Here is a 25716-nt window from a genome sequence, read left to right as displayed (position 1 = left end):
TGGTTGCTGGGATTTGAACTCTGGACCTTCGGAAGAGCAGTCGGTGCTCTTACCCGCTGAGCCATCTCACCAGCCCAATACACAATTAATATGTCAATATGTTACATTAATATATGTTAATTATATATTCATTTACATGTTATATATAGCACATACATATGTTAATAAAACTGTTATAGAAACAGTTAATGCATATTCATATATAAAAACATGGCAGTGTTTATAACATATATATTATATATTTATAATGTATACACATATATATGTTGTAAAAGTTGTGTTATAGAAACATAGCTATGTTTCCTTTTTTTAGTTGGATATTTTCTTTATTTACATTTCAAATGTTATCCCCTTTCCCAGTTTTGCCCCTCCCGGAAACCCCCTATCCCATCCTCCCTACCCCTGCTTCTATAAGAGTGTTCCTCCACTCACCCACCTACTCCCACCTCCCCGCCCTCAATTCCCCTACACTGGGACATCTATTGAGACTTCATAGGACCTAAGACCTCTCCTCCTATTGATGCCTGACAAGGCCATCATTTGCTACATATGCAGCTGGAGCCATGTGTACTCCTTGGTTGATGGCTTAGTCCCTGGGAGCTCTGGGGGGTCTGGTTGGTTGATACTGTTGTTCTTCCTATGGGGTTTTAAACCACCCTCAACTCCTTCAGTCCTTTCTCTAACTCCTCTATTAGGCACCTGGTGCTCAGTCCAATGGTTGGCTGTGAGCATCCAGCCCTGTATTTGTGAGCATAGCCATGTTTCTATATTGTAACAAACTATTTAGCCCTCTCTCTATAATAGTAATTAATTATAATGTTTGTAGAAACACTGTGATGGAGGCATGCCTGCCTAACCAAAAAGCAGAACAGCACACTATGCTTCAAGTTCTTTCTTAAGTGGCATCAGGAGAGTCTCCCCCATCAGGCTACCCCTTGCCTTGACTTTTTCCTCCCTGGCTACAGTGCCCTGTGTACACCTGCTTTGTAGGCTGAGGAAAGCCAGACTTCTTGGCATCTTTTCATCTTGTGTCCTCCAGGGGGCCTCCTCTGCCTGCCTCAGCTCAGGTAGACACCTGAGCTTTCAGGTGATCCGGTTTCTCAGCTTCTCTAGACTCAAGAATCTGGAGACTCTGGAGACTTGTGGGTTTTTTTGTTTTTTTTTGTTTTTTTTTTTTTTTTGTTTTGTTTTGTTTTGTTTTTTTTTTGTTTGTTTGTTTTGTTTTGTTTTTTTAAGAGGAGGTGGTGTTGTGTAGCATCCCCGAAGGTCACTGTGGAGCCAGTTTGGGATTTGAGCCTAGCTTTCAAACCTTTCTTCCTCTTTTTTCATTTAGAAGACAGATCCTCCTGTTTCTCCTCCTCCACTAGTAAAATAGTGAAACAATCTTGTCTTAATACCAGTCCCTGACTGGGAAGACCAGTTCCTGACTGACATTGTGATAAGGACTTGGCTTACAATTGATCCTACTGAGTTGCTATTGTCATTCGTTCTCTCTATATATGAAACACACACACACACACACACACACACACACACACACACACACACACACAGACCAGGGTTTTAGGGACTGACAAAAAGAATCCCTCAGAATTTGTTTTACATTATGTGTCTAAAGAGGATTTGAACCAGATCTGGCCCCAGCTCCCCTGTGGTTACCTCCCAGTTGCCCTTTGAACCCAGGATTTACCCTCCCCTTATAATTCAGAACTCTTTGTAGCTATTTTCCTTCTAATGTCTCTCTGCTTTCCTACTTTCCATCTCCAGCAATTTTCTCCCTGCTTCTTGGGTCCCATGCAGTAACACCAACTTACAGAGGACATGTGGGCTGTTTGCACACAGAGCTGAGATCGTCAGGGCACAGCATGGCTGCTGTGGACTTCCTTCTGGGGTTTAGCTGTTGAGCACAGGTCACTTGTTTATCTCTCTGATTAGGAACAGTTTGTAAAAGTTGGAATAAAGCCGAGTGAAGAAATAGTCTTTGATTCTCAGCCATTAACTTCTGCATTGTGGAAAACACACATGATATAAAATGTGCTGCCTTGGCCCTCTTCAGGGGGTACTGCTCAGCCATGTTGAGTGTGTTTACACTGACATGAAGCAGACCTCAGATCTTAGAACTCCATCTTTCAACTTGAAAACTCTGCACCTCTGGAGCAACCATCTCTTCTCCTAGAAACCATCATTCTACTCTCTGGCTCTGTTTGACTCCCGTGGCATGCCACAGAAGAGGGGTCAGGTAGTAAGTATCTGTCCTTTGCAACTGGCCTGCTTGAGTGTCATCAAGATTCCCCCAAGTTGTCACATGTAACTGAAGAGAGTAGCTCTAGTCAGTCTTCCCATCATCCCTGAGACAAGGAGCCTGAGTCTGTTTATGTCCCAGGAGGGTTTATTGTCCTGATGATGGGTAAGTGTAAGATGCAGAACTCAAATCCTTGCTTCACGAATCGTTCACTCTGCTGACTGGAGCATGTGCCTTGACTCACTGTTATACAGAACTAGCAGTGCAAACCTCAGAAAGCAGTTGGGAAGATATGGTAAGATACTGTTAGTGAAGAAGTCATTGTGGCGTTTTGTATGTGCGTTTTTGTGTTTGTGCTGTGCACATGTATAAAGGTTGGAGAATAACCTTGGATGTCATTTTCTGCATCGTGTTTCTTTCCTTCTCTCATTGGCTTAGAGATGATCAATTAGGCTAGATGGGCTGACCAGCAAGCACCAGGGGTCCTTCAATATATCTCTCCAGTCTGTGCTACCTTGTCCGTTTTTATGTAGGTTGTGGGGATTGAACTCAAGTCTTTGTGTTTGTGAAGCACGCACACTACCAATTGAACCATGCCCTGGTTCCGTCTATGTACTTAGGTGCTATGTAGATCTGTACTTGGTACAAGCTCTTGGAGAACAGGCGATGTAGTTCCTATCAGTGATAAGGAAGCTGAGATACAGAAGAAGGTCAGCAATGTGTGCAGGTTTGTCCTGGTAACCAGGTGAAGGACCGAGAGTCTGATCAAGGGCCCTCTCACCTCAGGGGTGGGAAGGGCACACCTGAAGCTTTCCTTACCAAGGGAGCAAGTAGCCTAGGAGGGAATGTTTGTTGCTGCTGCTGGACTGATTAATTCCTTGGGGTGGATTTGCACACCTGCATACTCTCACACGAGTAGCAGGGCTCATGAGGGTTTTGCTCTGGATGGAAAAATAGATTGGGTTTCTACTTGAATTCTAAGAGGTGCTGCTGATACGTGCTTTCAGGGCAGGGAGGGCCATTATTTTCTTTCCTCGACACTTCTCAGAATAAACTTTCTCTGGGATATTGAATCTTCTGAGGAAGACAGAGGAAGCCATATCAGGCATGGCTGCGGAAGTCGGTGCCCTGCCTGATTAATATGTTGATGTGCTGATCCCCAGTGTGATGGAGCATCATCTTGGGAGGCGATGATGTTTGGATGTGGTTATGAGGGTGGAACCCTCCTCTGGGACTTAGAAAGGGTCAAAGAGCCTTGAGGTCTTTATCCTATCCCCCACTCCCCACTGAAAAGTGGTAGTGTCATTAATTAAGATAGAGCCCTGGGAATGGGGAGCTTGTGTGTGTGTGTGTGTGTGTGTGTGTGTGTGTGTGTGTAGTTCACAGACTGCAACACTGAGAAAAAGCAGACAGGAGTATCCTGGGCACGGTAGTGCCTGATGTTAAGCCCAGGACTTTGGAGGCAGAAAGCAGGTGGATCTCTGTGAGTTCCAGGGCAGCCAGGGCTGCAGAGTGAGACCCTGTCTCAAAATGAAATGTAAAAAGAATGAGGTGGAGGAATTGGCTCAGAGAAGACAAGAAAACAGTGCATTTGGGGAGCCAGGAAAATTTCAGGATATAAGATCCATGCATTTATGAGCAAATCTTACAGGTTTGGTGGAGAAATAATACCATGTCTTATAGGAAAATCTTGACCTTTCTCCTGCTTAGGATCTCTGCACTTTGGCCATGACCTCGGGGAGAGTGTTTCTAAGAACTTAGTTAAGATTTGGGGAACTGAGTTTATTCATGGAAAACCTAACACTGCTAGTGAACCAATAGGAGGGAAGGACTTTCAAGACATGTGCTGCTGTAGCTGCCCGGTAGCACAGGATTGAATTGTAGAGGTGGGTGTGTACTGTGTGGGGGTCAGGCTATATTAGGAGTTTTATATATGTATTAAATTACGTCTATATGTGTTTGTCTGTGTAGGCATGTACATGTGTGAGTATTATAGTCAGAAGAGGACATCAGATCCCACAGAGCTGGAGTTGCAGGTGATCGAGGGTTACCAGATGTGAGTGCTGGTGCACTCTTAACCTCTGACCCAGCAACCCCTAGGGGTCTTAATAATACCCTGAATTCTCAGTCCATCCAGGGCGGAGGGGCAGCAACAGGAGCTCCTTGGATGTAAGGATCCTCAGATACTCATGTCTCTTACTACAAGCTTGCCTAGTGTTTGTGCACAATCTGCTTACTCACCGAAATACTCAACCATCTCTAGACTGCTTGTGACAGCACCCGATACAACATGAATGCTATGCAAGTCATGGCTATATTGTGTTGTTTGCGTGGGGACCAATGATGAGACAAAAATCTGCTTGATGTGTGTCACCCTACCACTTGGGAAGAGACAAGAGGTAGAAGGGTTGAGCTTTTGAAGCCAGCCATGACGACATAGTTAGACACTGTTAAAGTGGTGGTGGGGAATAAAGTTGGTACACTTCCAGTTTCCACATCTCCTAAGTCTGCAGCTTGGTGAGTTTGAGGCTGTAGAACCCATGGATACCAAGGGCTGAGTGTGTATATACACCAGGCTTTATCTTAAAGAATTGAGTTCTAGATATTTAACTCTGTCCTCTCCCACCTCCAACAGTTTATCTTGAATACTTCCCGAAAACCTAAGCATATTGTGTGGGCACAGAACTCAGCAGTGGTCAGAGGTGTGTAGCACCTTCTTATGCGAAGTGTAGTCCCTGAGCCACATGCATTGGTGTCACCAGGGAGCTGCCAAGTGTACAGCACCTCAGAATCCTGTTTTAACAAGATCCTCACTGATTCATATATACATGAGAGTTGAAAAGCATTTCTGTCCCACAGATTCCTCTGCCCCAGACTCATTTAAATCACTTCAAAATAACACAGCACGCCAAGCCTCAACCCCAGACAATCTCATGTAGTCACTGATTCGTGTGGACAGCGAGGTTTGGAAAATGCTGCCTGGTACACACCCAAACCTCTTCTCTGTTGATGGACAAATGGCAAGAATTTAATAAGTGGAAATCTAATTTGAGTGCTATGCTGTTTGCTTTAAAGTCACAATAATGGCCTAAATCTTAAGCCCCTAAAAACCATGTGCAGGTTGCCAACCAGCAGACTGATCCTCTTACTTTGAGAACGTCTTGTCTCATGATGCTTAAGAAAACCCCTGTATTGTCTCTTCTTCACAGCAGTGGCCACCCGTACTCTGGCACAAGTGGAATGAACTTGGCCAATTCACTCCCCATTTTGAAAGCAAGCTCAGCCAGTTGGTGTTTATCATGCATTCTGTGGATGAAAATAATTATCCCCCCCCCCCAGCCAATATGATCCTCATTACTGGCATACTTAGTCTTTGTGGAAGATGAGAGCTAAGGCCATCTGAGAACACTCCTCCAACCTCTCACTTTATGGATAGATGAATAACATCCAGGGAGAGTCTGGGTCTCAGATTCCAGCTGGTTTCATCCAAGATGGAAGGATTCTTTTGTTGTTGTTTGGGAAATGGACCACACATTTGTTGCCTAATTAGTGGCACAACGCTTAATATCAAGAACTAAGAAAGGGGCTGTAAACATGGAGGGATTTTTGACTCCTAATGATCATGCAAGACCATCAGGCACATGGAGTGCAGATGTGCTAGGAATTTAGCAAGCGAGTTCTCAAACGCTGAGGTCTTTAATTAAGCAGGTGTTTGGGAAGTAGGTCCTGTGTGGCTTCCAGGCTTGGCTGGGTTGGGCTGCTTGAAAAAAAAAAAATGGCAGTGACCCAGCCCAGCAGCCAGGCTGGAATAGCCTTCCTGCAGAGGTGCAGGAATGTGGCAGTATTATTCTCCCAGTTCTTATCAAACCCCATTAGCTTGGGCAAGGAAGGAACCAAAAATGGGCTGGAAAAACATGTTGTTTCACCAGCTAAAAATCTACTACCACAGAATTGATTTCTGCCATGTCCAAAAAGGAAGACTGGAGCCCCTGGGAAGGCGTGGACTTGAAGTAGTCTTAGACAGCCAGCTGTTGCCCAGCAACAATGTTTCCTTTTGGCTGATGGCTTTTCTCACACTAGAACAGGCACGTTCAGCAGAGGCTCCCTAAATCAGCTTCACTTGTTCACAGGATTGGAGTTCGGGTGCAGAAAGGGAAAATTCAGACTGGGCAGGGTTGAGGAGTGGCTATGGAATTCTGTAAGACACGTTTCTTCATGTTCCGGCTGTCTGTCATCCTAGAAAGACTCAGGGTGCAGAGGTGGAAAGTGAGATGCTGCTGAAGGATGGTGCCTGCCATTTTTCTCCTCTTGCCATCGTCTCCAGCTGTGTAGTATGTGTGGGATCTGAGGGGGAGAGGCCCTGGCCATGTCCACACAGCCCAGTGAGCCTCAGTGCTAAGGTCTTGGGTGTCTCTGTTAAATTCTAGACCATGGCCCACAGGAGGCAGAAGCCAGACTTCCCCATCTTCCATGGTTGGTAGGGACAACTTGACACTGGCAAATACATTGGGATGTCCGAGCACTGGTTCTGTGGTAGGCACTGGTGCTGGGGTGAGTATCCTTGGGAGGCAGCCGTCTTAGCGGCTATTAGGCAGGACACCAGCAGGTTCCAGGCGAGGGTGCTGGGATACATTCTGTGCTTCCCAGTTATCAGTGCAGGAACCCATGCTTTCACATTTTAACTCAGTGTTTTGTCTTTTTTCCCCACAATTGTTTTGCTATGTTGTCCTACTTGGCCAGATACCCAGTGGGTAGCCCAAGCTGGTCTTAAACTTTTGGTAATCCTCCAGCCTCAGCCTCCCAAGGACTGGGATTACAGACATGAGCCACCACATTCAGCTTATATAACTTTAGAACACTTTTTATTTTTGTTTACACATATGTGTCTATGTAAGTACATCTCACATGGGCGTGGATGCCCACAGAGGCCAGAAGAGGGAGTCCGATTCCTTAGAGCTAGAGTTATAGGTGGTTGTGAGCCTCCTCATGTAGATTCTGGGACCCAAACTTGGATCCTCTGGAAAGAGAGCAAGTACTCTGAGCCACCTAGCCAGCTCCCCAGCCCACGTTTTCAAAGAACATCTTCCTCCAGTTAGAACGATCGATATGAAAATAGTGTAAATACGTCACTGTTAACTTTCAGGAGTGAATGTCACAAGGTAGAGCATCTCTATGTGAGTATACACATATAGCACCAGGAATATATTTGCATGCTATTCACACTGCAATGTGTCTATGATAGAACATTGTCTATTGTCGTCAAGTATGGAAATTATTAGCTAATTAACTGAGAATCAACACTAAGGTTGCTCTTGAAACCGTTTCAAAAAAGGTGTGTGGTCCTTTCTGAGGCAGGACATCAACTGAGCTCAAGTCAGCAGCAGGATACCCATCATGTCTTCCAAGAACTGAGAGACTGGACTGCCAGTCAGACATGGCTTCCACTGGGTACTTTTGCTCCAGGGTCTAGGGTCTGTGGTAGCTTGTGGAAGGCGGCCCCATCTCATGCTGACTCTTGAGTCAGAGAGGAGGAACATTTTGTTGTCCCCAGGATGGTTGGCAGTTGTGCGGTGATGAGAGAGCGGGTCCCTCTCTTTGGTGCCTCTGTGAGACCTTGCCCAGATGTAGAGGACCTGCCTGCCTTCTCACTGCTGTGGCCTACCTGCCCATGCCAGCTCATTGTCTGACTAAAACAATGAGATTTGACGAGTAACACGAAATGCTGGATGAGTTACTTCATGTTGAGCACTGTCCTGGGTCCAGGGGTCCACTCTGCCTGTGGCTTTCCTCAAAAGGTATCAAAGCACAGTAGTGACTGGTCTGATGGCTTTTCTGAGTTGTCTGCCACCTTGCTGGGACACGTGAAGGACACAGTGCCTCATGGAACAACAAAGACATGAGGTTTGGTGAGGCAGGAGCACACTGGGCTTTTCCGGGTTCCAGAAAATGTCAAGAGCACCTTCCTTAAAGGCTAAAAGGCTAGTCAACGGGACAGCAGAGGGCTATTTTCCCACCTGGAGAGAGACCAGCCACAGTTACTGTGGTAGACTCCTCCAGCGACCCAGGCAGCTGACTCAGGCTGAAGCTCCTGAGAGGAAGCAGGGAGCTGGTCGATGTGTTAGGAGGGCTGGAGGTTTGGATGGACATACACACACACATATACACACACATAATATATACACACATACACTCACACATACACATATACACTCACACACACTCACACATACACACACATACACACATACACTCACACATACTCTCTCACACACAAACACACTCACACACATTCACACACATATACATACACACATATACTTTCACACATGCTCACACATACACACACACACAAATATACTCACACACATATACATACACACATATACTCTCACTCATACATACACACTCACACATACACACATACACTCACACACATAAATACACTCACACACATATACATACACAATACACTCTCACACATACTCAGACATACACTCACACTCACATACACACACATTCACACAGATGAACTCACACATACACACATACACTCTCACACACACTCATATACACTCACACACATACACACACATTCACACAGATGAACTCACACATACACACATACACACATTCACACATACACATGCATACATACACACACGTATACTCACACACACATTCTCACGGACACACACACACACCCACACACACACCATACAGCATAAAGAATGAATACATGAATGAATAAGTGCTTGTACTCTCTCAGCATTCTTTTCTCTGAGGAGACCATTCCTAACTATCACACAGGAAAGGACACAGACATGATTGCACACAAGGATAATGACACCTGCTCAGGTTGCCATAACTTGTGCTTTTCCACTGATGCAGAAAATGACACCCTGCCAAAGAATGTCCTTGGAGCCATTCTATGTATTTTTCCCTCTGTTAGTTAAGTCAGATGTATTGAATGTAAGCAGTTCAGCTCTGAGCTGGAACCTGCAAAGCCTCCTTCACCCCCTGGTGGAAACACAGACTGAACATTTCCAGTTCCGGCTCCTCAGGCAGGTGTGTAAGCTGACAGTGCTTGGCAGGGTGGTGGCCACTTTAAAATTCCACATTCCAAAATCCTGTCAGCTAGTTGGCTGAGGAAGCCTGGCTGGGATTTAACAGTCCTCTTGTTCCAGGGATCTATGGATCCACTGAGTTCTCAAAACAGACTTTATGTAGACAAGTCCATTTAAAACATATAGTAAAAGTTAACTGAATTAAGTGAAAATTAAATCTAAAATTTTAAATTCATTAATTAAATGAGTGTGTTTATGTTCATGCAGGCATGTGTGTGTTTGCATGTGTATGCATATGTCTGTATATGTGCATATGCACTTGTGTGTATGTATTATGTATGTATGTATGTATAGGTAGTCATGCTATGGCATGGAGCTCAGAGTACAAACTGTGTGAGTCAGTTCTCTCTGTCCACCATATGAATTCCAGGAATTGAATTGAATTCATGTTGTTAGGGATGGCAGGTGCCCTTCTTTATTTATTAACTGACCCATCTTGTTGGCCTTACATTTTCAATTATATATACATACACACATATATACATATAATAACAGAGTACAGTCCAAAGTACAGTCTTTAGTATGGTAAAGAGCAGTAGAGTTTTGAAAAAAGACAAACTTGAAAGGTTTTGTTTCCAGGCTTGAATGCTGTGTGTGTGTGTGTGTGTGTGTGTGTGTGTGTGTGTGCATGCGTATGTGTTTGTGTGTGTGTACAGTAGATCCATATTGAAGTCCTATGTGTCCTCCTGAGACCAGTGTGCTATGCTTGGTTCCTGCAGGACTTTTCTGCAGGCATGTTGTTCATGTTACATGTCACACAAAGGCAGAGGCTTGGGGACTTGTCACCATGGCTTTCCAACAGCTCCTCACCTCCTTCTGGTCACATTCACTCACCATTCTCCTCAAGTCAGAGACAGGAACAGAGACTCCCAAAGTTGTTCCCAGGGTATAATCACCATCCATCACTCTGCTGGGAAAATGTAAATATGTCCTGACGGAGGGTGGCGTTATTTATTGTCATAAGCTTGGAAGTAGGTTGGGACAGGAGTGGCCACTGGCCAAGCATTACTCTCTGGTTCCCCAGGGAGACTGGGCTGTATGGGCTGAGCTGGGGTAGAAGGGGGAGGCAAAGGACAGGGGCAGGAGTTTGCAGCAGAGAACTGGACAGGGACCTTGCAGTCATCTTGTCAGGGTGGAATGAAGGTGCTACTGCCTCCGACCAAGACCCTTGAGGATATTCATGCCCAGAGCAGTGACGATTGGCTCCCCATGGGACCCAGACACCTTGTTACTTTGGAGTTTATCAGGGATTCATCAGTTTTCTTCGTGTTGGCTTGTTGTGGATAGTGAATTATCACTTAACCTGAGGATACCGCTGCTTGCCTGGTTGAATATTACTTTCAGCTATGCTGGCTTCTTGAGCGCACAGCACGATAAAACAGTGCTATTGAGGTAAAGGCTTGTCTCAAGGAGCTCACACTTTAGGGTCCTGGGACCTCCTAGCTCCACTCCACACATGCAAACATGTTATCTGTGATTTGAATTCAGGACCTCAGGCATGTCAGGCAGGTACACTATGTCCTCAGCCCACAGCAGATACCATTTGAGTGGATGGGGAGAAAGTCTGCAATTGGTAGCATCAACAGGCAGATATGCAAAGTGGGTTGTAGAGAAATCAGTAATAGCTCACTTCCTTTGGATAGCCCCTCCTGCATCTGCTTGGTCCCAGCTGTGTCCTCTGTTATCTCCACACATAGAAGACTTGAGTCAGGCGAGAGAAGGAGGCATGGGCTAAGCTTGTAGCTCACTGTTTACTGTTTCCTCAGCTCTGTTTGCCCAGCTGTAAAGTGGGCTCATGGGTTTCCGTGAGGATAAATATGGGGTTCAGCAAACCACACAGTGAATGGCAGCTTTCAATGGTACTTTTCTGACTTGCTGCCAGTCCGTTTGGCAGAGGTGGAGAGAAGCTGTCAATGAGCAAATCCAGCTGCCGTCATGAAAGAGGAAGGGTAGGCAGGAGAGACCCAGATCAAAAGAAGGAGTCGTTGTTGGTGTACTGCATGTTCAGAGAAGGTTGACAAAGGCCAAGAAGGATAAAGGCTGAGGGACAGTGCAAATGGCCATGTTTCCTCCCCTATGTGTAGTTCTTTGAGCAAAAGCCACTCTAGAGGCCAGTGTGTCTCAAAAGTGCCTCTCAGGAAAACACTCTGCTCTCGGTGTGACCCAGTGATTTTATCAGCAGCCTCTCAGCTGAGACAGAGCCACTTCTTGCACCTCTGGTGGCTCCAGGGTTCTTAGAAGTGGGAGGCATTCTCTGGAATCATTTTTTTGTGTGTGTTACAGATGTGGACGAGTGTGCAACAGACTCACACCAGTGCAACCCTACCCAGATCTGTATCAACACTGAAGGAGGTTACACCTGCTCCTGCACTGATGGGTACTGGCTTCTGGAAGGGCAGTGCCTGGGTAAGAGTTCCTCAAGGCTCTGAGAGAGAAATTCTGGGGAGTTGATGGTTGTCATGGATACAGTACAATGTGGGAACTGTAAGGAGGCCCAGGTACGCTTTTCTTTGGGCATGTATTGAGCTGTATGTATGAGATGACCTTACACGTGTCACCATCCATTAAAATAAGTTTTCACCATCACTAGCATTTCATATTGTTTTTGAAACTACATTTTAAGGAATTTGGCATAAATTTGCTGAAATCTTCCTGCCTTCAGGAAGCTTAGAGCTAAGCCAGGAAGTGGTACAAGTGAGGGTTATTTTACCCTGGTTACAAATAGTCCTAAGCCAAGGGAATCCTTTTGCTTTGTTACAGGAATGTTTCACATCTCATCTCAAAGTTCGCTGGAAAGTGCCAGCATCATCCTTTCTAGCTCTGACACCTGCCACTCCACTCTGCCTACCCACAGCTGTGTTCTCTGCAAAGGTGTCAGTCATCACTAATTGACAGTTTTGTCCCTTGCAGTTGTCATTGGCTAGGGATATTTTTTTCTTATCCTCTGAATTTTCATTTAGCCAAGTTGGCTTAAAGTTAGAATCAAACAACAGTATAGAATATATATGTAAGTGGAAACAAACAAACAAACAAACAAACAAAAACAAAAACAAAACCCAGAAACCTTTCTTCCAGATCTCTGGATTGAGGCTGAATTTGGGTTTACTTTGTGACCTATCTGAAGAGTCCTTGAGGCATGACAAGCTGCCTGGTCTTGGCCTGCTTCTCCTTTCCAGGCAGGCACAGAAGAGCACATGGGCCTCCGGGAATGCGATAGTCCCTATGCATTTAAACCAACCTCTGCTCTAATGGAAAATGTGATGCTACTGGCTTGAATGTAAGCCGGCCAGTGAGAGGGAGTTCTTTGTACAGGAACTTCTTATGTGGAACTCCAGAGCTGGAAAGGATGTTCCATATTATGTCATCTAACTTTTACAGAGTTGGAGACAAAAACTCAAAGAGGAGGAACATTTTGGATAAACTTAAAACAAGTCGGGTCTAATATTGATGTCTCTGGCTTTCCCAGTCAGATTTTTTTTTTTCTTTCCACAAAGGGCACTATGATGTGGGGTAGGGTACATGGGATCATTATAGACAAATAGAGGGCAGATCTCTCCATCTGAGAGATGCCAAAAGATGTTGCTCTTCTGCATGTCAATTTGTTCTCTTCCACAGAGCACTGTGGAGGGATGCTCCTTGGTACATAACTTGCCATGGTCCATTAGTATTCACATCTGACCTGGAGCCCTTTCTTAATTTTTTGTGGCTCCTATGTCTTCTCTTGGCCAAACTCTTCTCTCTCTTTAACATGGGGTTGCACAGCTACCCACCGTCCCTTCTGCGCACAGTTGGAGACTTACCTTTTTCTGAAAAATGAAGGACAGGGCTTCCTTCCTAAATACCCCCAAGGAGAAGGAACCTTCTCTGCTTCTGATGCCTCTCCAGGCACTGGTGATGTTCCCAACTGTGTCTTGGAAGGAGGTCAGAATTAGCAACTGTACAAGTCAAAATGTTTTCCAAGTAGAAGCTGCCCGCCTCAGAGGAATGTAGTTGGGCCATGCTAGAAGCAAATTGGACAGAAGATAAAGCAGAATCACAAGGTAGGGCGCAGAATGTAGTGGAGGCTAAAAGAAATAGGCAATGGGTTGGGTTGGGCTGGTGGTGGAGGAACTCTTTCTAGATGTAGGTTGTAGAACCTGAGCATAGAGATCAAGGCGTGAAGAGTGCTATCTATATGTTTCTATATGTTTCTAAGAGCTGAGGTTCCAGGGAGGGGACGTTAAGATTCTACAGCACAGTAAGGATGATGTAAAACCCAGTGGCTGCTTCAGTCAGATCATCGGGTCCCTGAGCCTGTGTAAGTAAGGACACTGTCGTCCCAGAGAGCAGAGAATGGGGCTTTCACTGGAGGCACCCTGCCTCATAGGAGTGAGTTATCAAGCCTACTCCCCCCCCCTTTTTTAGCCCAGGATGTTATAAATTGTTTTTCCAATGACATCAGACTCCTCATAGGCTGGTGCATGTTACAGGGAGGTCACATGTCACAGCTCTGTTGGAAGCATACACTCCCCATTGTATTGCCACTTTCCATGGCTCAGATGTTTCTATCATGCCCACTCCAGAGCTGAGGTAAGCTCAAACATCCATTCATCACCACATTCATAGATCTTACTGCAGGACTGACTGCCCAGCTCATGCTGATGGCCCAGTATCCTGCTCCTGCCATCTGGACATAGCCATTGTTAATAGAGCTGGCAGACAGCTCATTAGAGTGATCTTGCTGATTCTTTTACATGCTCAGTTAACTTGTTCACGTCCAGGGTACTGGAAGGACTGTAGAGAATCATAGTATTGAACCTTATTATTGCATAAGTCTTAGTTAAGCTTGAGTTGGGTAGGTTCTGAGAAGCCATCTTGTGCAATACCCCTGTCAAAGCAGAAAAATTTTGCCACAAATTTCAGGATAGGTTCAGTTGTTCATGCATCAGAGATTGTTCAGGGAAGAAGAAGGTTACAAGGAAGCTGAGCACTGTGGTCCAGTGGGTTCATCATTCCTGAAACTTAGTAGGTTCTGTCAAAGCATCCATCTCCTTTCTGGTCCCATTCTAGAAGAGGAAGACAATGATACTAGGTTGATTGTGAGTCCTGTCTTACCTTGCCTGCATTTGTTTCTAGATATTGATGAATGTCGCTATGGTTACTGCCAGCAGCTCTGTGCAAATGTTCCAGGATCCTATTCCTGTACATGCAACCCTGGTTTCACTCTCAACGACGATGGAAGGTCTTGCCAAGGTATGCGATGTGCACAATAACTTGGACACAGAATGAAACACTAGATGCGGTGTCCCTCGGAGCCTTACAGTTGATGTTTGCAAACCACGTATCATTAAAGTGTGTCCTCATTCCTAGTCACTACCCGCTTATCCCCCATTGCATATAGAAACCTGACTCTCGAGCTGGTGATGTAGATGAAAGAACTTAAAAACATATTCTGAGGGCTGCAGGGGGAAAAGCCACAGTCATCTATCAGAACAGTACTGTGTGGGGCTGTGATCTGTCTGTGATTCTGTGTCTGCTAACCAGAGCGGCTTTCAAGGCTCTCCTGAGCCCTGATTTTTCACAAAACCAACACTACACACCATGCAGACATGGGCTGTTTCCAAATCTCTAGTCTATATCAGGAGTACCTATTGCTCAGCACAGGCTAGGGTGGATTACCTTTCACGACCCCCTCAGAAGGCTCCACAAAGCAGATTAAAGCAAAGGTACTTGCTGGTTTTCACACAATCACTTCCAACATGGGTCAGTAAGAAAAGCCATGTGTGTCCGTCATGGTTCCTATTGGAAAGCTGCTGCTCCGGAAGTCAATGAAGGCCTTAAGACCCCAAAACTAATGTAAGTCATGATCTGCTCTGAGTTCTACCTCTGGCTCCAGCCTCCAGTCCCTAGTACTGGTCTGGTCTGGATGGGGGACACAGGATTAAGCTTTTAGTGGAGTCTGCCACCGGGTTTCACAGGCCCATTTCCTTGTCACACTATTTGAGTGAGTTGTGCCGTGTAGGCCCTTGGCCAGCTACTTAGAGGCTATTATGTCTCCATTAGTTTAATCATATCTAAATCACTGGGTAAACAGGAAGGCAACAGCCTTCCAGAGTTTGATCCTGAATTCTTTACGAGGCTCCTCTAAAGCTGGTCCTGCTAATTGTTCCAAGAAGCCCCTGCCTGTGCTCCTTTTGCAAGGAGTGGTCATTTTTTTTTTCTTTTTTGTCTGAGAGCAGAGCTGGGCAGGAGTTTGAGGAAATAAATAAAACATGGCCCTTCCTTCCCACTGGAGCAGGGAGCAGGCGTCTGGCTCCCTCACTGTTGCGATAAGCTGCTTAGGGCTGACGACAAGTTCTTGGGGCCAAGGCTGAGGTTAGAGGTGCCAGCCCAGATTTTCCCTCAGAGGCTGGCACGGTGTACTCGGGCAGCATGCAGGTTTGGACATGGGCACTTGGCCACACCTGGGCACTTGGCCACCAGGATATTGCATCAGAAGGGCCCACAGGTCACACAGGCTGTTACAGATCCTGTCAAGCTTTTGCAATCATTCCACTTCACGTCTCCTCAAAGGGCTTTATGTCCTGTAAACCTCACTGGCCCTATCAATAGTCTTATAGACAGGAGTGTTTGTGGTCATGATCCACAGATAAAGAAACCAACTCTCACAAAGGTGAAGCCACTTGGTCAGAGTCAGGTGGCTTGATTGTGGCAGAGCTGAGAGGAAGGCCAAGGGCTCAGTGAGTCAGTTGGGGCACCTTGCCCTCAGGATTCTGGCTGCTGTCCAGTAACCCCCATGAATTCTCTGATCTCCATGCCTCTAGCTCTGACCATGGCTCATGCAACCATGCCTGGCACTTTACACGGTGCTGGAGATCTGAACTCAGTTCCTCATGCTAACATGACAAGCGCTTTTCAGACTGAGCTGCTGCCTCAGTTCCAGGCCCTCGGGATTCTGAGGTAACCATTGGAAAATCTGGCAGAGAGAGAGGCAGTGAGAGGTTTAACCCTTTCTGTTCTATCAAAAGTAGTTTTGAGCTATGGAAGCAGTATTGAGCTCATTCTTCACCAATTGGCAAATGTCTGGCCAGAAACAGAGGACACCAGCCCCAAAGGGCAGCAACACTGGCCTATCTAAACTGGTATGTGGCTTAGTGCACTAGGGACATGCTGCTGCCCAGTCCCGCCCCTGTCTGGATGGAGAAATGCCCAGTCTCCCATGAGTGCTGGGTGCGTGGGCACCAGGGCAGCCTGGTATCTCACCAGACCCTTCCTACATGGCTGCTCATTTGTTTGTTTTTCCTCTTAGGGCTCCAGAGTTGGCAGGCAGCAAGCACTCTGTGGGCATGGAATTAGCCTTCCCCTGTATGAGGCCCCTCAAAAGCCGCTTCCCACAAAGGCCTTTGCTTCTGAGAACATTCAAAGCTCTTTTCAGAGCCTTAAGAGGCTTAACTGGACTTGTGGAGAAAGTCTCTTAACTAGAACTGCAACCAGAGGCATGTGACATGTGGAAGGGGGTACTTGCTGAGGGTCAGTTGATGCCAGCGTCAGAAAGATCTCCTTCCCTCTGTCCCCTACCTCGATGAGCTATACAAACTGAGTCCTGTGGATTTTGAAGGGATCCCTAACTCATGCTGTAGTTCTAACCAGGCCCTTGTTGTCATGTGGATTGGGGGCAAGTCTCTTAATGTCCAGATGCATGAAAGTAGCTCTGCTGATGTGTAATTGATACACAGTACACCACAGGAACCCATCACCGCACTGAGGAGGAGGTATCTGCTGTGATTCTTTGTCCTCTTTGTAATCCTTTCCTTTCCCTATGTAACAGAGAATGGGGGAGGGGCAATGGTCTGAAAGCAGAATCGCTACAAGAATAACCAGTGAGGCTATTTATTCATAACATATTCGCAGAATTGCTGCGTTTATCTGACACAAGTCAGCGAGAGTGAGAGAGGAGCAGAGATGGGAAAGAGTAGGTTCTGCCTGGGGATTCTGTGGGTGAGTCTGGGAGAGCAGGCTTCCTGGTAGGTACAAGCGTACATACACACAGATGGAGTGTGTGACAGACATGTTCATCTCCCTTCTGGCTTGCCACTCTAGAAGGGACTGCATACAGAGGTTCTCTATGTTCAGGGTACACGTTGGGGATGGTCCTAGTTGCTTTCCCTGTGGTTGTGATAAAGCATCTTGATGGAGCAACTTAAAAGACAAAGGCTACAGTCCACCATCATGTCTAGGCCACAGCAGGAGGAGGTACCTGCTCATATGGCATCTACATGGAGCAGAGAGTGGTGAAACCTAGTTCTTGCTCACTTTCTCCGTGTACTCAGTGCAGGGCATGGTGCTGCCCACTTCAGAAAGTTAATCAACATAATCCCTCTCAGGCATGGCCAGAGGCTACACTCTTTATAGGTGTGCCCGAAGGCTCATCTGGATCCTGTAAATTGACAGTTAATATAGTCTCACAGAACATGAGATCATGGTCTGATAGGTCCTCAGTGGGGGATCCTTGTCACCTAGAAATCTGGGCTCTTGGTGATAGGTTTTGCTGCCAATTCATGTTTCTGCCTTTGTGTGTGTGTGTGTGTGTGTGTGTGTGTGTGTGTGGTTGTTTGTTTGCTTGTTTGTTTTCTTTTCTTTTTTTTTTTTGTCACACTAATAGTGATGCGCTTTGGTTTTGTGCAGATGTGAACGAGTGCGAAACTGAGAATCCCTGTGTTCAGACCTGTGTCAACACTTACGGCTCTTTCATCTGCCGCTGTGACCCAGGATATGAACTTGAGGAAGATGGCATTCACTGCAGTGGTAATGGGCTGGGCATTGGAGCTGTCCACCTGTTCAGAAATCCGGGGCTGGGGCAAGGGATTTATCACAGGTGTTTCCTCTGTTGTGTGTCTAGCTGGAGATGTTTCCCAGTGTCATGGGAACATAACCACACAGAACAAAGATGAGTCACTTCCTGAGACGTGGAGTTCAGTCTTACCTTCCTGGTCATCTGACTTTAATGAGAAGCCAGTGTTTGGATCTGGGATGGAGTTGGTGAGAGCAAGAACTCACCCAGTTTTGCCAGTTGATCTGATCTGTCTTTTGCCAGCACTGGCCCAAAACCTGAAAATGGTATAGATGATATTTATGGAGGACTGTGATTTAGGGGTAATTGATTTTACTACTATGTTAGAAGGACATTGAGTAACTAAATCATACATATGCATGCACATACTTTGGGAATGTCATCAAATAATCATGGTCCAGCACTAGGCCTGGTGCACAGTGAGCATTAAATTTAAATGAAATGAACATAAAATTTAAATAAATTCCATCCAAGCCCAGGTGCTGTTATTCTCTTCTCGGGCTAGTTTCTTGAGTCTGTTGTAATTATATTATTAACTTCTTCTTCTTCTTCTTCTTCTTCTTTTTTTTCTCTCAGAAAGTTAAATTCCTAGATAGTCAGAAAACTATCATGGAAGTTAGAACTTTTTGAAATTAAGAAACAAAGCACATTTCATTTATATTTAGTCTGTAGCATCCCATACAACACAGATCCATGGGCTCATTTGTATGTCTCTGTGTCTGTCTGTCTGTCTGCCCCCCATTCTTTGTAAATTTTTTGTTAAAGGTAAGATCATCTCACCAGTTTTATTGTCCTCTGCAATCGTAAATTAGCTCAGCCCACATTAATAATGTTTCCTGTGATTTTTCAAAATAAAAGCAGGAAGTGCTCTAGGTGTGAAAATTATCCAGCAGAACGGGAAAGAGACCCAATCTTGAGTTTCAGCCATAACAGGAATCCACGGGGGCTGTGAATGAGACTTGTTTACCAGCTTCTCTTGGGACTGGAATGTCCTAGGGACAGAGTTCTCAGAAACAAATGGTCACCTCTCTCCAGGGCCAGGCCACCCTCAGAGTCACAGCAAGCAGTTACAGAGCCTCAGCCTGATTAAATACCAGCCCCACATACAGAAATAAAATACCCAAGGGCATGAAAGGCCCCTTTCTTCCTCTGTTTCTACTTCCTTCATGGCACTCCTTAGGGAGTCTGGGCCAAAGAACTGAGGGATGTGGAAAGCTTTGCATTATGGGATGGGATTAGTACTTTCCCTGAAATCACCTGAAATCCCTTAGATGTTTATTGACCACTGTGGGGGGGGGGGGTCTTTCGGTAGGGACTCTGGAGCCAGATGGAGCTGGGTTCAAACTCTGCCTCTGTTAGTCATCACTACTTCCCATGGCCAAGGAGTTTTTCAGGCCTTAATTTCCTCCCTGTTAAATAGCTAACTTCATGGAGAGGTTGTAAAGACAAATTGGTGTTCCTCAATGCTATGGTCACTTAGTGAATTTTCCGAAGTGTTAGAGACTTTGGACTTCACGAGGAGCTCAAATTCTTTCTAGTTTGGCAGAATTTCTCTTTTGATCCTAAATGACCTATATATTCTCCATGGTCATTGAATATCACCTTCTACCAACTTTACTGGGAACCCTGGTCTCAGCAGGCCTTGTAGACAGCTAGAAGTGGCCTAGGGACTGTGTTTTGTGCACTTTATCCTAGATACTGGGACACTATCATTCTTTGTTGGCTCTCAAAGCTGGGGTAGCCCCTCTTTGCAGCACCAGATCCTCCTAAGTTTTGTCCCTGTGTCCTTCTGGGAATTGCTAAGCCATGCTGATCCTGGAAATGAGATAGGGTTTCACACGGAGGAATGGCAATGGCCTAATGTGTACTCCCTGCCAGACACCTGGCTTCTATTTCAGCTTTTCAGTGGAGGGTGGAGCTATAGCCCTTTGTGGGGAAAAAACTTTCTGGGATTTCTGGAATTGCAGATATTAAGACAAACCAGAGCGCAGTGAGTTGGGGACCCCCCTTCACCCAGTAGGAGGTAGGGTGGGCTTCCCTTCCTCTCTTACGCTGGAGCTAACATTGCTGGGGTATTTCTCCTCGCACATTGGCACTCCCAGATCTGATGATTTTAGATCCTGAGCAGCTGTTACTCAGGGGATGTTGCCTCATCAAGTGCATCAGAGTTGCTCTGAGGCTCCACATTCAGATCCATGATCTCCTATTTAATCATTTGATCTAGGAACTTGGTCTAGTTGCCGAAATCCTATAAGCATCATTTAAAAGAATATCTTTTAATTCAAATAGTCATAATACCTTCTTCTCAGGGTTGAGGTAGAGATTAAATATGATGAGACATGTTGAACATTTAATGTGGTGGTTGGTCCACAGTAGGCCTTGGAAATGGATAGATAACACTACTGACATCTAATAAAGGAGTTAATGAAACCTGCAAACTACACAGAAACGATTGGTGACATGTCACGATGGGCTGGAGCTGGAGAGCCCCAGATTTCTCTGCAAAGTTGAGGATTAGATAATACTGGACTATGCTTTCTTCAGTTAGTGGATTACATCCTGAATACACTGACTCTTCACCCATGGGCAAGAGACAGCTCAGAAAAATGGGGAGAGGTTCCCTTCTTGGATAAAGAAAACATTAGTCATGTGATATGTGTGTTCTTCAAAGACAAAGCGGCAGTCTCCTTCATGCCAGCACTCTCGGGGTGATCTGAGCCATCAGTGGTCTGTGAGTTACAGAGTAGTCAGAGGACATGTCACATGGGAACCAGTGAAAGCAAGTTTTCGGGAAACAACAAATGCAAGAAAAACATGTTTTCTTTGGCATGCCTGTCAAGTGAGGCACAAATGGGGCCTGTATTACTAAATTCTGTGTGTGATCAAGAATTGGCTTTTCTGGAATGCCTGCTCCTATGTCAGCTGCCAAGGTCTATGCAGAGTAATGGTAGCACTGTAGGGACAGTGTTGTCCCCTGCCCTCCTCTGCAGGATGATTCCAGGCTGGCTAGATGCTGTTGTATCTCTTGTTCTAAGGAATATCTGAGGCAGCCAGGCCACCAGAGGCATTGTACCTGCTCTGCTCCTTGACTCAAATACCAATGGGTGATCTTACAGGGAGTAAGCTCACCCTCAGTAGATGTGATCAAGAAGTAAATTGGCAACCTCGTAGCGTTGAAGTCATTGTCTCTTAGGAAAGAGGGGTAGTCGGTGAAAATAACCAACAGCTAAACCTTGTTACTCTCAGATATGGACGAGTGCAGCTTCTCCGAGTTCCTCTGTCAACACGAGTGTGTGAACCAGCCGGGCTCATACTTCTGTTCATGCCCTCCAGGCTATGTCCTGTTGGATGATAACCGAAGCTGCCAAGGTAAGACTGCCCCCAGGGACTGGATGGAGCTGACTCAGGTGGGCATCTGGATGTCTCCTCCTGTGGAATCTTGTTGCTTCAGGAAGATGGAAGAGTTGGGTGTAGTTGGGCCTGGAAGATCTGGGCAGGATGTCTGAGTGGCTATCTTTCTCTTCTCTCTGAGTAGCCTGTCCTCTGGCCAGGAGAGGGGGTATTTACATGTCTAGAATGAACTCTGTAGAGGTAGGTGGCACTTTCTGAGGGATGGTTTCTATCTTGCCAGGCAGATCAACCTCTGCAACCCAAAGAATGACTACTTTGGCCCTAACCAAGGCCTCTTTTAGCTAGGTCCCACTGAGTGATCAGTGTTAGCTTTCTCTTGTTGCCTTGAAGGCAGCTTGTCTAGCTGACTCTCTCTGACTTTGTAGAGATTGAATACTGGGTTCCTTACAGGGTCCAGACCCTGAATAAGAAATGGCTAAGTCTTCTCTAGATTGACAGTCCTGCACTTGATCCCTTGCAGAATGACTGCCCCTTTATTAATCTTATTCCTAACAACATGTAAGAATTATCCATGGTGGTGACGGACATCAGAAATGTCACTTGAATTACTATGAATGTGGGCTTTTTGGCTTACCTCATCTACTAGCCACATGAAAAATAATATAGACAAACAGATATAGTTAATTTTAATGCTATATTTTGTGTAAGTCCATGAGTCCAAACATTTTATAGTTTTAATATATACTCAATATAAAAGTCACTGATAAGATGCTATAAATTCTTTTTACTAAATCATAGAGATCTTGTGTTTATTTCCTGTTACAAGCACATTTCAATTTTCACTACCCATGTTTTGAGTGCCCAATAACTGTGTGGAGCCAGTGCCTGCCATATTGGATGACAAAATGCAAGTGGCTCTCACTCTCATCACCCCCCCCCCCCACACACACACACAGCTGGTCCAGGGCTAACAACATGCCTCTTCTCTACCCTGCATTTCAGATATCAATGAATGTGAGCACCGAAACCACACGTGTACCTCACTGCAGACTTGCTACAATCTACAAGGGGGCTTCAAATGCATCGATCCCACCAGCTGTGAGGAGCCTTATCTACTGATTGGTGAAAAGTAAGCCAAGTGGAAGGGGATGGGGACCTGGCTCAGGAGACTGTCAGTATCTTATCAAGGAGGTTTCCTGAGCCAAAGAGTCAGGAGATCTGATCTAGTGAAGTTTCTGAAGTCCTAAAGGCAGCCCAATTACTAAATCATCGAATAGCTAGTAATAACACTGAGAAGGCTGCTTCAACAAGTTGATGGCACTGGGATGTGTTTTGCAGGCCTGGAGTCCTCTGTGTTTCTTTTCTTTCCCCTTACCCCCGCCCCGTCCACACTTTGTGCTGGCCCATCTCTGTTCCTAATCCTGCATGTAAAGCATACGTGCACAGCATACAGCACACACATGTACACCTTCCCTCCTTTCTACAGTCAACTATGAGCCCCCTCCCCTCAGCAACTGCAAACCCTCACAGTGGAGATGAAGGACTAGATCAGCCACACCCATCCCATTCTTCTCTCAAAGAAGATTCAGGACTTACAAATAAAATTCCTGCTGTGATAAAAAAAAAAATAGATCAAAGATGAGGACAAAGTCAGGCCTGGGGGCTCCTTGAGAGGTATTGTCATGTGTTGCTATAAGTAGTACTTCCTAGAAATTCTTTAGAACAGGGACCTTCCAGTTTCTGATTCCAGATCCCCGAGTAGCCCAATAGAGCACTAAGCCACTCTCCATGTTTGGGTCTCTCTGGTTCAGGAACTGATGTTGTCCAACTAGCAGGCTTGATCAGATGCTACCAGTGAACCCTCTGCCCTGAAAAAGCTTGGTAACTTCCTCCTTCCAAGTCCCAGAGCCACGTGATGGCCATCTGCTTCCAGCTCCTTGTCTGCTCAGGAGTCCTGTACAGCACTGCCAGCTGGAACAAGGTGTGTTCTCACCTTGACCAACACCTAGTTGGCCCAGCCTCCCTGAGTTTGTGCATACACTTCCTCCCAGATGGAAGGCATTTCTTCCATCTCCTCATGGCCAGACCAACTCCCATCTTTCAGCTCTCTACTCAGTGCCCCTCTCCCAGCTGTTCACAATCCTCTTCAGCTGGGAGCCATCACTCCCTTTTCCAATTTTCTTTTAGGAAACAATTATTTTCTCTCTGACATGTGACATTTTAATGTGATCATTTTGGCACCAGGGCTATTTTGACTTGGCCGCTCACTCGGTTGCAGTCTTAACAACATGATACTTCGATAACTCTTTGTAGTCTTTCGCTTGTTAACTATTAGTGGTGCTCTGTTTTGTGCTGGGTGCTGTGGCTTTGCTCTTGTGGAGCTTAATGGTGGGTGGGAGAAGGCACAAAAAAGAAACTGCCAGCATAGCGGCTCCATTATGGGGCAAGACTTTTACCCTAAGAGGGAGAACATATCCAGTGACAACTGGAAGAGCCCAGAGCAGAGAGAAGAGAGAAATTGGACATAGCCAGGGCAAGGGAAGCCAGAGTGGGAGAAAACAGTGGGGGTAGCAAGAGAGCAGGAGAAAGCATGAGAGAGTGTGACCAGAGGGTGGACATATCCTGCAGAGAAGGCAAAGCTTCAGGGAGGGACTCCTTTTGGGGACAGAAAACCTGTTCCACAAGTTCCAGAGGAATGCTTGCTTTTATCTAACCACCAGAAATCCTTCTACAGTCCAGCTTGCACTCATTTCTGGCTATGTAGGCTTCCCGAGACCAAAAGTCTAGGAGTGGAGAAAGACAGCAAGCAGATTGGTTAATGAATGAATACATAATGGCAGACTGAGTGAGGAGTTTATAGACAAGGAAAGAGGAAGTTGAGCCTGTTCTGGGAATCTAAAGGCCCCACTGAGAGAATGACCTTTGGATAGGGTGGGAAGTTGAGTTGACATTAACTGACAAAAGACTGGAAGAGCAGAGGGAACAGCATGTATAAAGGCAATTAAAGCCAGGGTGGCCTTAAAGCCTTCAGGGATCACAGGAAGTTGCGCTCCTTCCCCATAGGAAGGGTAAAAAGAAGTGGCCTGAGAAAGTTGGGGGCAGGTTGGACAAATCCAGAAGGTTCGTAGAGTTCATAGAGGCTAAAACTTGAGTTCAGCTTTCACTCAGGCTTCATCGAGGGACCACTGGAGAGTACCGGAGACGGTGCAACCTGACTTAGCTTGACAAAGGGCAGTCTGTCAGGAGGCCATCACAGAGGCCCAGGTGAGAGATGAGTGACAGAGTGACCGGCACGGAGGGGTGAACACTGTTATTTTTAGGTCATTGTCCCTTAACTTCCAGTCTACCTGCAAACACTGTCAGTTCCGCTTCCAAAATAAATTCTAAGCCCAGATGCCTTTTTGTATGCACCTCCTGTTGTGAACTCTGCCCCATGAGGGGGGTTTTCAGGAATGGAGGAAGTGGATAAGCCAGCAGGTGTCTCTAGTAGGCATTCCTTGGCAGAAGATGTCTTTGGCTTTCTGTCGGGTTATGTTATTCCTAGGGTTAGAAATTATCTGCTTTGTATTATAAATATTTGTGTTTACGAATGTGTATTTCTCCTGTTAGAAGGGAAACTGCCTGAGGGCATGGATGTTACTTAATGTTGAATTTCTGAAGTGTCCAGTGAGTTCCGAGCTCTTAAATTACAGTCCACGCACGCTGGACTGAGTACAATAGAGAGTGTGAAGGACCCTCGAGAACCATCAGCCTAATATAATTTTCATTTTTTTAAAAAAAATGTATATGGGTATATTTGCCTGCATGTTATCTGCCATGTGCATGGCTGGTACCGGAAGAGGCCATAAGAGACATCCAATCACCCTGGCAATGAATGGACTTACAGACAGTGTGAGCTGCCATGTCTTGGAATGGAGTGAAGATAGATTGTGAGCTGCCACGAGGGTATTGGGAATCAATCCTGGGTCCTCTAGTAGAGCAACCAATGCTTTTAACTGCTGAGTCACCTCTCCAGCCTCCACTTTTAAATACTTTTAATGCATGTCCTTGACTGGGAAGTGAGGACCATCAGCACATGTCTGAATATATGACGCATATGAAACATACCAGAGAATGTTCCAGGGTTCTGATGACCAGAGATACAATTACATTCTTTTTTTTTTTTTTTT

General features: G+C 45.7%; 1 protein-coding gene across 2 annotated transcripts in view; it reads left to right on the top strand.

Annotated features, from left to right (window-relative positions):
- Fbln5 (fibulin 5) overlaps nucleotides 1-25716 on the top strand; it is a 70471-nt gene that overhangs the window by 35914 nt on the left and 8841 nt on the right. For both annotated transcript variants that reach the window (XM_021201680.1, XM_021201679.2), the window contains exons 5-9: nucleotides 11650-11772; nucleotides 14482-14598; nucleotides 18031-18150; nucleotides 21443-21565; nucleotides 22550-22676. In XM_021201680.1, the coding sequence (XP_021057339.1) occupies nucleotides 11650-11772; nucleotides 14482-14598; nucleotides 18031-18150; nucleotides 21443-21565; nucleotides 22550-22676 (610 nt within the window). The remainder of the gene's footprint in view (nucleotides 1-11649; nucleotides 11773-14481; nucleotides 14599-18030; nucleotides 18151-21442; nucleotides 21566-22549; nucleotides 22677-25716) is intronic.

The sequence above is a fragment of the Mus pahari genome, chromosome 7 (genome assembly GCF_900095145.1).
Source record: "Mus pahari chromosome 7, PAHARI_EIJ_v1.1, whole genome shotgun sequence".
Classification (NCBI taxonomy): domain Eukaryota; kingdom Metazoa; phylum Chordata; class Mammalia; order Rodentia; family Muridae; genus Mus; species Mus pahari.
Note: the sequence above shows the minus strand (reverse complement) of the source record. Positions and strands in the feature narration are given on the sequence as shown.